The sequence below is a fragment of the Rhodamnia argentea genome, chromosome 2 (assembly GCF_020921035.1).
Source record: "Rhodamnia argentea isolate NSW1041297 chromosome 2, ASM2092103v1, whole genome shotgun sequence".
In the NCBI taxonomy this organism is placed as follows: Eukaryota; Viridiplantae; Streptophyta; class Magnoliopsida; order Myrtales; family Myrtaceae; genus Rhodamnia; species Rhodamnia argentea.
The window spans coordinates 3,136,277-3,150,252 of record NC_063151.1 but is presented as its reverse complement, the minus strand read 5'-3'; the positions used below and the strand labels follow the sequence as shown (position 1 = coordinate 3,150,252).

At 41.8% G+C, this 13,976-nt stretch overlaps 1 protein-coding gene and 1 non-coding gene across 2 annotated transcripts; one reads left to right on the top strand and one right to left on the bottom strand.

The window, feature by feature from the left end:
• Positions 1-8,399: 8,399 nt before the first annotated feature.
• Positions 8,400-8,484, bottom strand: TRNAM-CAU. Its single transcript is given in 2 exon segments — positions 8,400-8,435; positions 8,447-8,484. It is a non-coding gene; the product is annotated as a tRNA-Met (tRNA).
• A 3,832-nt stretch (positions 8,485-12,316) lies between these two features.
• LOC115749817 (protein TRANSPARENT TESTA 1) lies at positions 12,317-13,612 on the top strand. Its single transcript, XM_030686793.2, has 2 exons — positions 12,317-12,817; positions 13,070-13,612. The coding sequence occupies exons 1-2, from the start codon at positions 12,416-12,418 to the stop codon at positions 13,505-13,507; spliced, it is 840 nt and encodes a 279-aa protein (XP_030542653.2). The 5' UTR covers positions 12,317-12,415; the 3' UTR covers positions 13,508-13,612.
• The last annotated feature ends 364 nt before the right edge of the window (positions 13,613-13,976 follow it).

Sequence of the window (13,976 nt, the reverse complement as noted above, 5' to 3'; positions counted from 1 at the left end):
ATAGGTTATCACCATTGATTTTTTCCTTCTTTTTCTCCTTTTTGTGCTTTAATTTTCCCTTTTTTGGGTTTTGATTTTGCTTTGACGAACCCAAAAGGTTTTTGTGTCCTCAGCAGAATGCTAGAACCAGGATAAGCACTTTTTTTCTCACTGGGCTTTCACGACATATCGAATCGAGAATATCATCCTCTTTGTTAAATCAATGAAAAGTGTAATCAGTAATCACTAATTCTGATGCCGGAGGAAATTACGGGATTTTGCTCCGTCGCTGTCTTTAGCATAACTACCTCCCGCAGATTGTGCATCGCGGGCGACCAAAGTCGTCGAGCTGACCCTCGTTCTCTCTCAGTCAAAGATGAAAACTGGGCTTCATATTTTTCATGTTTAAATAAGTACAAATAAGTATAATTCGAGAATAGACACTCGGCCTTACATGTAAATGGATTGAGAGGTGGGGATACTAGTATCGTAAGGACGGGGTTCGACTCCCGCGCTCTCTGAATAGATAGAACAAAAAGTCCGAGAAAGGAGTGTTAGAATTATGATAGACAAATTGAATGTGCAATTTCGTTTTGGCGATTCTCAATATATCTTATTTTATCGCATGAAAAATAGGAAAGGAAAAAAAAATTAAAAAATAAAATTGGACGATTAATTTAAAGAGAGACTTCGAGATGATACAGTACTCGAGTAGAATTTCATTAGAAGTCATAGGATTTGTATTACAGAATTTTATATCTAAAAACCTTTTCTTTTGATAAAGCATAACAGATACGGAAGTCTTGAGTTTAATTACCAAATTCCTATCATGAACCCTTTTTTTTTCTAGCATTCATGTGGTAGGGGTGGAGTTACTGACGTGAGATGGATCCAGAAAAAAAAAAAAAAACAAGGTTCGAGTACGATACGAGATGCCAAGCAACAGGAAGATTACTTTTAGGTTACCGTACATACAATAAATTCTAATTACTCAATCCTTTTTTTCCCGCTCTCCACTCAGACTAATCCGCCCACTCGACTTCCTGTAACATCTTTCGAAACCTTTCTTTCATGGTCAGCAGAATTCGAGACTATATAACCTTGCCAACTAAAGCGGCCTACTCATAGGTATGTAAATGCGATGAGAGGTTCCGAATCATGCATGGGGCTAAGCTAGCTCCGGGTGCATTGATGGATGCTCGCCCGGGACTTCAAGAGGCCTTTTAAAACCTCTCTTTTCAGTTTTCGCCGACGGCCAAAGAAAATTGGAAGCAGAAGCTTCCCCACTTTTTAATACAATTAGCATATACTATATTTCCCCATATATTAAATGCACAACATGCGATGCATGTGCTTCAATTATTATCAATTATGCTCTTCCCTAGCTAAAGATTCACTGAACTCCCATCGGTGGGGGCAGTGCATGGTGTGGAACCGGTGGAGTCATTATTCATTGGTGGATTACGCTCTTTGATCCAATGTGACCAACCTATAACAATACCATCTTTTAGGAGTCCCTAGGGCTTAATGATATTTAGTCTGACATATAATACCCGTTTCACTTATCGTGTTAGAGTTTGATTGTGCGTGGCTATCGAGATATATTCGTGAAAACTAGATTTCGACTGCGTATACGGTCAAATCTTGATGCCCCGAGACGAAGAGGTCCGAGGGGGATCAAGGCAATTGGACCCAACAGCTCGTCCGCGAAAATGGGAAAATTGTCATGGTGAACGACAAAGCAATGGTCGCTACTTTGCTTTCGCTCTGGTTTTGGATCCAATTGGCACCGTGGAGCTTGGTTTTTTTTCTCGTTTTAGCAAGAAGAGGACAATGATTCGTGTGCTTTCTCCTTCAGTTTGACAATTACAATTCTCGAAGAGAGGACATAGAATACTAGCGGACTTAGATTGGCCCATACAAAGTGTTTTTCACTGGTGCTTCGAAGTCGATAGGACACGGACGTGATGCCCGCCGATCTTTCGCAAACCCAGAAATGTATCGGAGAGTTCTGAGGGAGAGGCAACCGACATGGTACGACGACTCCGATTTGGGGACAGAAAAGGATGGAAGACTAACCTTACTTGAAATCGCATGAAATTCATCGTCTGACTCAGTTGAAAGAGGCAGCACGACACGTCCAAAACGATCGCTATGTCAAGAACATCGCACAGATGGAACATGCTTATGCAGTACATTCGTGAAAAGGAAACGCATGGGCCGGGAGTGGGACTGATTTTAAACCCATGGCTCTTGTTCTTAGGATCAAACCACCCCCAAGTTTCCATTTTCTCTAGTTGTATGTACATGCATATTATTTGTGTATGAAAACTTCCTTCAAGCCTCTGACCGGTACTTTTCTTACAAAGAAATTGGAAAAAACCCCCCAAAAACCTCAAATTATGTTTACCTTGACACATTTACCCGAAACTTATTTCGTCAATGAGCACCGTTAAAAATCTGCCTACATGGATGACATGGCGTCCACGTGACTTAAGGGAAATAAAAATGACGCTGTTTTGGCTGAAATATGATTTGACAAAAACGTTCACAGAAAAAGTTTTAGGGTAAATATGTCATAGCGGTCACAGTTTGGGGTTTTTAAAGTAAAAAAAAAATTCAGAATAAATGTGTCATATTAAATATGATTCGGGTTTTTTAGTGTCTAAACAAATTTACCGAAATTGAGTTTTTTGGGGGCTACACATTGTTTTTCATATCTAAATTTTCATTCAAATGACGTGAATGCTTGTAACGTCCCTCGCTCGAGGTCGGCGAGAGCGGCGCTAACCTAAGGGTGGCGGAGGTCGCCAGCCATCGTCGAGGCCCGGCGGTGGCCAACGGAGGGAAAAAGGTTAAGGAAAAAAAAAAATTCAGGCTCGGTGACAAAACGTCAAAAAGTTTATGATTAAATTGGTCAAACTAAAAGATTTATGATTGAATCGACACGTAATGAGTTTAAGACTTTTTAAATAAATTTCTTCGATAATCTCAATAGAGCAAAGGCTCGAGATCGAGCAAGCAAACCCCAATCATGGTCCGACACATTCAAGCTGGACATCTCTTCCTCCCTGCTGCCCTTCTACACTACACACTAAAAAGAGCTTGGGCACGCCATGTGAGACGAAACATGCGAACGCCAGCGACTGGATCTCGATCGAGATGACGGAATCAAAACCCCAATCATGATCCGACCCCATCCAAGCTGGAGATCTTCTCTCTGCTGCGTCGACCACCACCGCCGAGTACGAAGAGCTCGTACAAAAAGAGGGTCATATTCATCGGTGGGGGCGACACCTGCGTGTCCCACATCGAAGCATCGACCCGGCAATGGACGCGAACAGCTGGGGGAGTGACTTAGCGAGACGCGACGCTTCAACGCCACAGTGAGGAAACAATAATTGCAGAAACTGGATATCGTATGGGCAGCGCCGGCCGAGGGTGACCCACGGGGCTCCCTCGAATTTGCTTGTGACGTGCTTTCAATCGCACTGAGAGGGGGGATGTTCACTGAAGATCGCCGCCCCCACTTGGGGACTTGGATTCAAGGATCATACACACGCGCTCCATTTTTCCAAAGGCAGGCAAATGCATGTGACCTCTCCACGTCACCCCCGCAAGGGTGGGATCCCCGTTGGTGATTCTTCCTTGTATTTTTTATAATAATAATAATAAAAATAATAATAAAAGATGATTTGAATTGAATCTACGTGCTTTAATTCATATAATTAAGCCTTTCTACTCTCTTGAAATCTTCTGGTCAGGTCCCTTCCATGCCAAATCCGACCAAATTTAGGGCTGATGCCCAAATATGACGTGGATAAGACGCGTGGATTCTCGCGTGGACGTGTGTCAAAAAATTTAGCCAGTAGAGACATCGATCATCGAAGCATGACGTTGGATATAAAACACGTAGACATCCATATTGGAAAAATGTTATCCATGTCGCACACGATGTCGCCCGACGGGCATATCGTGTGTGATTTGTGTCAGTTGGATGTGGTAGGATTTAGCGTCGGAAGGACTAGATTAGAAAGTTTGTGAAAGTGGGATCACTTGATCGGACAAACTTGATTGAAAAATTCGTGACAAATATGTGGATAGCAAGAAAAAATTTGCGCAAAAAAAGAAAAAGAAAAAGAAAAAAAATTCTAGAGCTATCAGATGGCAGATGACATAACATAAAGCAAGGGCACATCAATATTAAACGCGCTCATTGCGTTGACAAATCACAATGAAAGGGGGCAAAATCTTTGGTCCGAAAGTTATTTATCCTGGTACGTCGGTGTAAAGTCAAAAACCCACATAAAGTGAACTTTTTAAGTGGATCTCGCTAATAAGCGCCTCAAGGGACACCGGTTTAAGATCACAAACCATAGTAAAAATGCACTTTAAGAAAAAATGAACAAGAACATGTTTCGAGAGGGCAATACACTTTAGATAGAAATTTCTACTAACAAACTCATAACATTTCCTTGCATTTATTAGTCTTGGTCGGTTCTTTTAAGTTTTCTTGTCGAAATGAAATCTAACACGCTCGTTCGGGATTCAACCCAGTCGGACCGGACACTAATTTGGCTCGGCCCCTCATACGTACGGCGTTGTGTTGAAAACTTTGTTTTGTTACGGGGGCTTTTGATGGACGTCAAAGGCGAGCTATCCTTCAGGGGAAATACTGTCCACAGTGTTAGTACTTTGGGGCAGAGCTTGCGTTAAATACGAGCCGCGTCGCTGTGCCCCCCGGTCCCCATGAAGATAGATAGGGTCGAGTCATAACGGCGGAGGCTCTTCTCATTTATGAGCGCTAATGAATCTCTGGACGTCCACTTCCCGACCCGGGCCATGTTCAGATCCCTTTCGAACTCTCCCTGTCCTAGGAGCAGTCGAACCAACCTCATAACTGAGGAGAACTGCCGCTCACAGTCGATGTGGGGTGTCCCCTAAAATCTCTGTAGAAATCGTTACTCCGGATTCGATGAAAACTAGAACGGAAATATTTCGGAGAGAATCGATATGTCTTTCTTACTATTAGGGCAAGGAGTTGCCGATTGTCCGCTTTCCCATTTTGAGGCGATTACATCTAGGCTTCGTGGTTTCGAATGTAAGGCCGACGTAATCCTGAAGTCCGTGCATTTTATGCTGCTTAGTCGACTCGACGACTCCTGTCCAACAAGCATTGGTTGGATGATAAGGGAAAGGGAGAATGCCAGAATGATAAAAGTAGACAGGTTTGGCTATGAAAATCTAGGCGAGTTTAGTCGTACCCTTCTTCCCCTGAGTGAAATTTAGGGCTTCATGTCGGGTTATAATTGAAGGTCCATTTGGGAAACAATAGCATACTTATCCAGAAAAATTAACAAAAAAGTCTAATCGTGTCAATTCATTCTTTTATTTCTTTGACCAATTAAGTCCTAAATTTTTTTTAAATTTTATCAATTGAGTTCATCCAACCAATTTTGATTAGAAATTAATGAGATCGACGCCACCCATCATACAAGGCACTGTTGGCGTTCTTGTTGGCGTTGACGTGAATTTTTATTATTTATTATTTTCTTTTTATTGTTAAGGGCCGATGGCCTCCGACCACTAGGCGACTTGCCGGCCATAAGGCGAGCGTCGTTGCCTTTGCAATCGACTAGGACTTTAGGCCTCGCGGCGAGGGCTAACCAACCATGTGCTAGGGTTACGAGCCCTTTGGGCAAGGGTCAGGAAACTCGCCAGTGGCCGACGAGGGCTCACAGGCCCTCACCCTGTGGCTAACAACCCTTAACAAATAAGAGAAAAGGACAAGACAAAAAAAAAAAAGACAGAAAAGTTAATAAAAATTTCAAAAAAGCAAAAAATTCTACACCAGCGTCGACGGTGTAGCATAGGATGTTCGGTGGATGGCCAGCGTTCGTGTCATCAATTTGTTGCCAAAACTAGCTGGATGTATTCAATTTGCGAAATTTAAAAGATTTAGGATGTAATTTGCAATATATATATATATATATATATATATATATATATATATAAAATTAAATTGATACATGACAATAGATTTAAGACTTTATCAGTAATTGTCCTTGCTTCCCGTCGGGCTTGCATACCGCATGATTCATCAAGTCCTCCTTCTGTTTTTCTTTTTCCCGTCTAACTCAAATTGATTAAACATTTATGCACCAATCGGTTTCATCCACTAAATCACTCATAAACCACAAGTCTAGGGCTTGGAAGCCTAGCCGCCGCCGCCCACCTTTGCCAGTTGGCAATTTTTTAAAAATAATCAGTCCACATGATGCCGAGTGTAATATATTTTTTTGCAAAATAAGCTAAAATATTTTTAATAAATTAAATTAAAATAAAAAAAATTAGCTAAATAACTAAAGAAAAGAAAAAATAAATAAATAAATAAAATTTAAAAACCTGTTGTAGTAGCGAGTGCTTGGAAGCCCTCCTCGCCATTTGCCCCCACCATCTCCAACAATGGCTGGCGAGGGTGGGGGATGGTTGGCGAGGGTTGCTGAGTGGTCGGCGACTCCTGCCGGCCTCGGGTGAAGCCTCACCAGGGTTGGTGGGGCCTCGCCGTCGCAGATCTAGACAACCCACGTCGGCTCTCCCTCACCCTCATTAGCCATTGCCCGGCATGGCCGGCAACCCCGTCGGCCATCCCCCACCGTCACCGACTATTGCCGGAGATGGTGGGGGTAGCAGCGGCGGAGGGCTTTGGAAGCCCTCACTGCTACAACAGATTTTTAAATTTCTATTTTTATTTTTTTTCTTTTCTTTAGTTATTTAGCTAATTTTTAAAAAATATTTTAGCTTATTTTGCAAAAAATATATATTACACGTGGCGTCCACGTGGACTGATTATTTAAAAAAAATTTCCACGTGGATGCAATGTGGATTGAATTTTTTTTAAAAATGCCACATAATATTAAAACATTAATAAAAAAAACGCCACGTGTACTGTTTTGTTGGAATTGACACTTAAGTAATCATTTTTTGCCGGACTTGGCACTTGAGTGATCATGTTTTCTCCGATTTAACACTTAAGTGATTAAAAAAAATATATTAGCACTAAAGTGAGCGTTGTACATAAATATTGGCACTCATAGTGTACTTTTGCCCTCAAAAAAGGGTCCGGCCTAAAAGACATATTCGTCATTTCCTTTTTTCCTTTTTTAATTTTTTTCTTTGTTCTCCCAAATCTAGGTGAGTCGTCGACCCTCGCCCCGAGAAGGGCCGACATCGCCCTGGTCTAGGCGGGGGTTGCCGGGCCTCACCCCGACCGGGGCCAATGTCGCCCTGGCCTAAGCGAGGGCGGGACGACTCCCACCCGGATTGGGGAGAGGGCCTGTTGGCCCTTGCCGAGGCACCGATGACCCCGCCAACCCTACATCGGTCCCTATGTCTTATTCTTTTTTTCAAATTTTTTAAAATAAAAATAAAGAAAAAAGAAAAAAATCAAATAAAGGGAAATAACGAAAATGCCCTTGACCAAGCCTTTTTTTTTAGACTCCATGACCATTTTAGGCTCTTATTTGAGTTAAAGTTTACTTCATGTGCTTATTTGAGAAAATGAGAGTACTTCAAACTCTTATTTAAAATAATGTTCAATTTAAGTCCTTATTTGAAAAAACAAAGGTACTTCAGGTCCTTTTTTGAACTTTTTCGAGAAAAAAAAGACAAAAAACAAAAGAAGTCTGTGGTAGTTTGGTCCGCAGCATCACCTAGAAGACAAAAGAGTTATTATTTTCGTCTAAGGGAAAGTATGTACCGTCGGGACGAGATGGTAATAAATGCAAACATTTATCATTCAAATCAGAGCGACCAACCACATGCTATATTGGCAAAAAAACTGGGGCCCCAAATTGATGAGATCGGACAAGTCTCGCTGAATGGCACGCAATCTCTCTTACATTCCCTTCGCTTTTTGCAGGGGATTACAAACCGGGTCTCTAGTCTCTACCTTCAACCTCCACCATCGGCACAAGAGGGGGACCCTTTCACGTCCATTTTGCTCTTCTTGTTAATCCCCATTTAGTTCGATCGACCGTCTGATTATACGGTTCGACGACTTTGGAGTTCCGGTCGATAGAACGAAGTCCAGCGAAAATAACGACCGCGAGACGAAGCGGAGAAAAGTTTGCGCCCCAGAGTTGTGTTCAAACAAGCAATGGCAGGTAACCGGGAGCAACATGAGCATGTAGTAATAATGCTGAAGGCAAAACCAAGATCGCAGAACCGACATGAAAACATGGGCTTAATAATGATATAAGCTTAGGACAAGGATCGTCCCCCGACGCCGGCCAATATAGACCGCCACACGCGAGAAAGGCGCAGAAAGATTCATCATCAATATATGTTCATCAAATGTACAGAGCGATGTCAAGATGATGCAAAAATCATGAACCCACAAACTGAGTAATAAAAAAGAGTGGGGTGAGAGAGGCTCGAACTCTCGACCTCAGGATAACTCAGAAGCTATGAGACCTACGCGCTAGCCAACTGCGCCACCACCCCGATGTTGCTTCAGTGCGAGAATATTTTATATTATAACACATTTTACAATGAGCTTCGCAAACATATCCACTTTGACTGTGGTTATACCCGCCTGAGTAAAAGACTGTATCTTTGATTATTTGCACCAATCGTTGGAAAAATGGCCCGTCATTTGTTACTTGTCAATGAGAATTCTCACCTTCGGTCGATTAACTGCTGCTTTGGGAAAATTGAAAATTTTTGAATTAATGATTTAGATGACTTTGGACGAATACTACAGATAGGTTTTGACGGGATCCAAGAATTTGCCACTGCATAAATGTCTAGTCTTAATTGATGAACAGCCGCCGAGCGAATTAGATAAAGACTCTGTCTCCCTCCCTAGCTAGGGTTTCTCTCCTCTCAACCAAAAAGCGCCGCCACTCCCCCTCCATCTGTATCTCAGTCTCCCTCTTTGTTTTCATATTTTTCATATCCCCCCTCTTTTTAAAGTTTTCTTCCTTGATTTTGCGGATGATCCCGCCGACTTTATCCACCTGGAGAGTTTTGTACGGTAAGCTCAGAAGTTTGAAACGCGAGAATCACGGAAAAATCTGCTATTCCGAATCTATTCTTTCACTCTGGCTCGATACTTGCTCCGTATAGTCGAGTGTGTTTCCACTGCTACTTTTGTAGTCGGCTTATCTGGAAGTTATTTTACAGTCATTTGATTCCTGCTTTGCAGGTCTTCTCTCCCAATCTAGAGTTAGATTTAGATTTGGGTGCTCTTCTATTCCTATCTAGAAATAGATCCGGGGATTTACAAAGCGTGATCCGTTCATTTCAATATGGTGTTGTTGTCATCTCAATACGGTGTTGGTGTTGAGAACGCCAAATCTAGGCGCGTAACGCCTTTTGATAAAGTAGTAGCACTAGAGAGAGGAATTTTGACATATGTTCATCACTGATGTTGATACGAGATTCGGTGATCGGCTATCGATTGTGCTTCGATACGTTTTTGTGGAATGAGCGAGTCTCTGCAAAGCTAGACCAAGTTGATTTATCTTTCAGATTTACCTGCTTTGTTTTTACTTGCATTTTTATCTTGAAGTTTTGCACTATTCTTTCGAATGAAATGAAAATTTTCTTCCGGATCGAAAAAAGAAATTGATGAACAGCCCAAGATTTAGCTACGGAGTTCAAGTGGATGATCTTAAAGCAGCAAACTTTAGGAATACATTGAAACAAGCAGAGCATCGAAGGCCCCGTTGATTAGTTGTTTGAGGAGGGCCGATAGCTCGAGAACAAAAAAACAGATCAAGGCCCTTATCTGCAAACTGATTTGAGGCCTATACGGAAGTTTCTCCATTTTCCCAGTTTATCTACTCTCTTTTCTCCAATTTAAAGGACAGAATCATTTAATTTACGTTTTTTAGTTGGACTTTCTAATATAATATTAGAGCCAATGCTACTCCTTTCACGACTGTGCGTCCATATATTGCTTGACAACGGATTCTAGATGCTTACAAGTGTTGTGTAGCTTAGCATAAAGTTATTTGAAATGATAATCTTGTCGGTTGTTATTTATTTCTAGCTCTTTATAATCGAACAACTCTAGTTCCGGTGCTATATAGTTAGGCAACATAGATCGTGCCCAGACCCCTAAATGTTCATGAACATTTGTCAATCTGTCGCCATGTCCGGGAAAGATTTCAGAAGTTAGAGAACCGGATAATTTTATTCTCACGGAAGTTTATTTAAGTTATTAGAAAAAGATCATGATGCTCATTGAATCTCCATATGTTACGAAAATCGCTGCGAGCTGATTAAACATATGAAAAATGACACAAATGGTTTTTGAACTTTAGTTCAATGTGCAATGTCGTCCCTAAATTTTTAATTTGTTCAATGTGGCCCTTAAACCTTGGTCTAATGTGCAATGTCGTTCCCAAACTTCTAATTTGTTCAAAATAGTCCCAAAGCTTTGGTCCAATGTTCAATGTGGTTCTTAAAATTCTCATATGGTTTAGTGACTACATTAAACATTTACAATAGTTCTTGGACCACTTTAAGCAAATTAAAAGTTAGGGATAGTATTGCATATTGGACCAAAGTTTAGCGACAATATTGCACAAAATAAAAGTTTAGGGATGATAATGCATAATGGATCAAAGTTTTAGGATTATTTGTGCTATTATCCCTTAAATTAAACTTGCTTAACGCGATGTTGATATGCATAGATCCTGAAAATGCTATATGTAAGAGGTTACTCCAAAAAGTTTACTCATTGAACAATAAGTATTATGACTTTCACATTGAATATGTTAAAAAGCTTTAAATTTATTGTGCGACCACCAATTTACTCATTTTGGCCAATTCTAATAGGAAATCACCGACGTGGTGCTCTTGTCAGCGCCAACCATCCTACATTGCACGGCACGCCGCACTAATGTGGATAATTAATGCAATAGTATCTATTTCCTAATTTTTTTAAATTTTATTCATCCTCTTTTTCCAACTTTGGGCCGGCAACGGCCGCAACGCCCTAACCCAAACTAGGCAAAGTTCATCGGCCCTCATTTGCGGCCAACAACCTCGACAGCCCAGAAATAAAAAGAAAAAAAACAGAAAACAACAAATCATAAATAAAATGACAAAAATTCTCCACATTAGAGCTGGCTATCCACCGGCCGTGCCACGTAGAACAATCTAGGCTAAAATTGATCGGGATAATTAAATTGGCAAATCAACCAAATGTTTAAGACTAAATTAGTGTTATTGAAATGTTTAGAATTAAATTGGCACAATCGGAAATTTTAAGATCGAATAGGCCGTCATATAATAGGTTTCGGACTTTTTGCACAATTATATTGAAATTATGCCTATGGAAATTTTAAGATCGAATAGTGCTGCTCAGGAACATCCAGATGAGAAGTCTTTTTTTGACTTTATGGAGTCCCTTTTTTTTTTTTTTTGGTCGAATTTATGAAGTCCTATGAATTGCAACTTATTCCTAGATCCATTAGAGTCAAGAGTCAATTTCAGCACTTAAGTTTTGTCTAGAGATTGCTACTCCTCGGGTGAAAAAAAAAAAAACGAAAGGTTGGTACGTTGGAATTTGCCATTGCTTGTAGGGACATTCCCAATTGTGTCTACATAAATCTCCCTAAAGTTTTCTCGAGAGTTAGAGAGCATATCATGAGGTGGGTTTCTTAGGTGATGATCATTTTCTTGTTGCATTAGTATTTCTTCTCAAATGCCGAACCCTCCACCATTAGGTAGACAAAATCATTACCATAAATTTATTTTGACAGAAATGGTTCAAAGCTTCAGACTTCTGCACAATCTAAGAGGGAATACTGTCAGCTCGAATTTTTTCGAATTACCACAGGCCCAAGACTCGACAATATAAGGTAAGAGACATAAATGAAAGGTCCCCATGCACGTTCCATACTTAGGAACTCATCATCTCCGCTCTCCAACGAAGTCTCTCTCAACCTCTCTCTCTCTCTCCTTTTTCTACTCTAACGTCAGTGTAATGTAGGTGGTGGGCGTTTGACTAATGAGCTTGGGCGTGTACCAGACCATTTGATACATTGCCATATATCTTTAACCCTCTGGAGTTAAACTCCTGCTAAAATAAGGAGCAAGGGGCCACAGAAATTAAGGCAAATGTGGATTTCCTTTCGACCGGTGAATACGGATGGAAGATTGTTTGACAGGAGAAATTTATGACCCTCTTCGTTTTGAGGTTGTTTTTCATTCAACGCCAGATTATTCTCCAGCCACCCTGCCTCGGTTTCTCCTGTTCTCTCTCAGATTACCCTTATCTGCCTATTTATATTCTTCAAGCTGTGAGTAAGATCAGCACTAGATTCATCGCTCCGCGTTCCAGAAGTTACCCTCATAACGATTTACCAGTCCGGGAATTTCATCCCTTTTTCTTGTGGGGTGTTTTTGTGTGTATTGTTGCATGATGGAGGAGCTTTCAGATAATAGTTCATGCAGCTCTGCTGTCATGGCCTCCTCCAGTACTGGCAATGAGGTTAAGAAGTCCGAAAATGTCGATCAGGGAACTCCCTTAGAGCCACTGCCTTTGCTGAGCTGCTTGGCTAAGGCTTTGCATGAAAACCCTAAAGACGCTAACCCTAACGCTCATCCATTCGGAGAAGTTGGGGATGACGTCACCGTGGCGCTCCACATCGGCCTCCCTAATCATTCAGGCGGGTCGGCGGGTTCTTCCTCGGAAGCTACGAGCCGAAGTGCTGGTGCGGGAAGATATTGGATCCCTACTGCGGAGCAAATTCTCATTGGATTCACCCATTTTTCATGCCATGTTTGCTACAAAACGTTCAACCGCTACAACAATCTTCAGGTGAGAAGAAGCTGAGAAGGGATTGGTGGACATAATTTTGGACCATTGGTTAGCTAAAACATCATGTAGTCAATGCATCTGTGACGAAAACGACTGGTGACGTGTGGGTTTGAAATCCGAGTGTTGGCGGACTGGTTGCCAAATCTTTTAATCGTGGTATCTAGGTAAAATGATGCAGAAAAAGAAATTCCCACAAACATAACTATCACAGCAAGGTCACATGCTACTTCTCCACATGAATTTGTGTTGTAGATGCACATGTGGGGGCACGGTTCACAGTACCGGAGAGGGCCGGAATCTCTCAAGGGCACACAACCAAGGGCCATGCTGGGGATACCGTGCTACTGCTGCGTCGAGGGGTGCCGGAACCACATCGACCACCCAAGGGCCAAGCTGCTCAAGGACTTCCGGACCCTTCAGACGCACTACAAGCGGAAGCACGGGTCGAAGCCCTTCGCATGCCGCAAGTGTGGCAAACTCCTAGCCGTCAAGGGCGACTGGAGGACCCACGAGAAGAACTGCGGCAAGCGCTGGCTCTGCATCTGCGGCTCCGACTTCAAGCACAAGAGGTCACTCAAGGACCACATCAAGTCGTTCGGCCCTGGCCACGGGCCTTTTCCTCCCGATTCGTTCGACATCGGGGTCGAGGTGTCTGGTAGTGGATCTGTAGCAACGTTCATGTTCGTCTGATTCTTAGATGCTTAAATAATGTTGACTCATCTTCGCAAGTTGATATCGGATCGTCTCCCTGATGTATCATTTTACCTCGTGTGATATCAAGGGTTAGTCCTACGAATTATGGATTATTGCATTGTCATGCTGAAAATATATCGCGCTCTTTAGCGAAATTAACTTCGTATGGATCAATTTAGCAAAGTTTTCTCCCGTATGGTTCGGACTGTAATCTAAACCTATTCTGCTAACCTTTTCTAGGAAACAAAATGCGGGGGAAGTTGAGGTTGACTCTGATGTGTGCATTAAAGATTGTTTCTACGGCGAATCCCTTCAAGCCAATTTCCACAATCGGGGAAGTTGAACATTAAGCGTCCCACGTTGCTGAGAACTAAATGGGATGAAATGTAGACGGACTTGGATTTTCCAGCATCGAATATAATCATATCCAGAGTTCTCTTGGACGATTGCCGAAATCTAGCGTACA

What these genes read in the sequence shown, in the direction of transcription:
- LOC115749817 (XM_030686793.2), top strand. Translation starts at nt 12,416, where the DNA reads ATGATGGAGGAGCTTTCAGATAATAGTTCATGCAGCTCTGCTGTCATG. An exon ending in ACCGCTACAACAATCTTCAG is followed by an intron (nt 12,818 to 13,069) that starts GTGAGAAGAAGC and finishes TTTGTGTTGTAG; the next exon opens with ATGCACATGTGGGGGCACGG.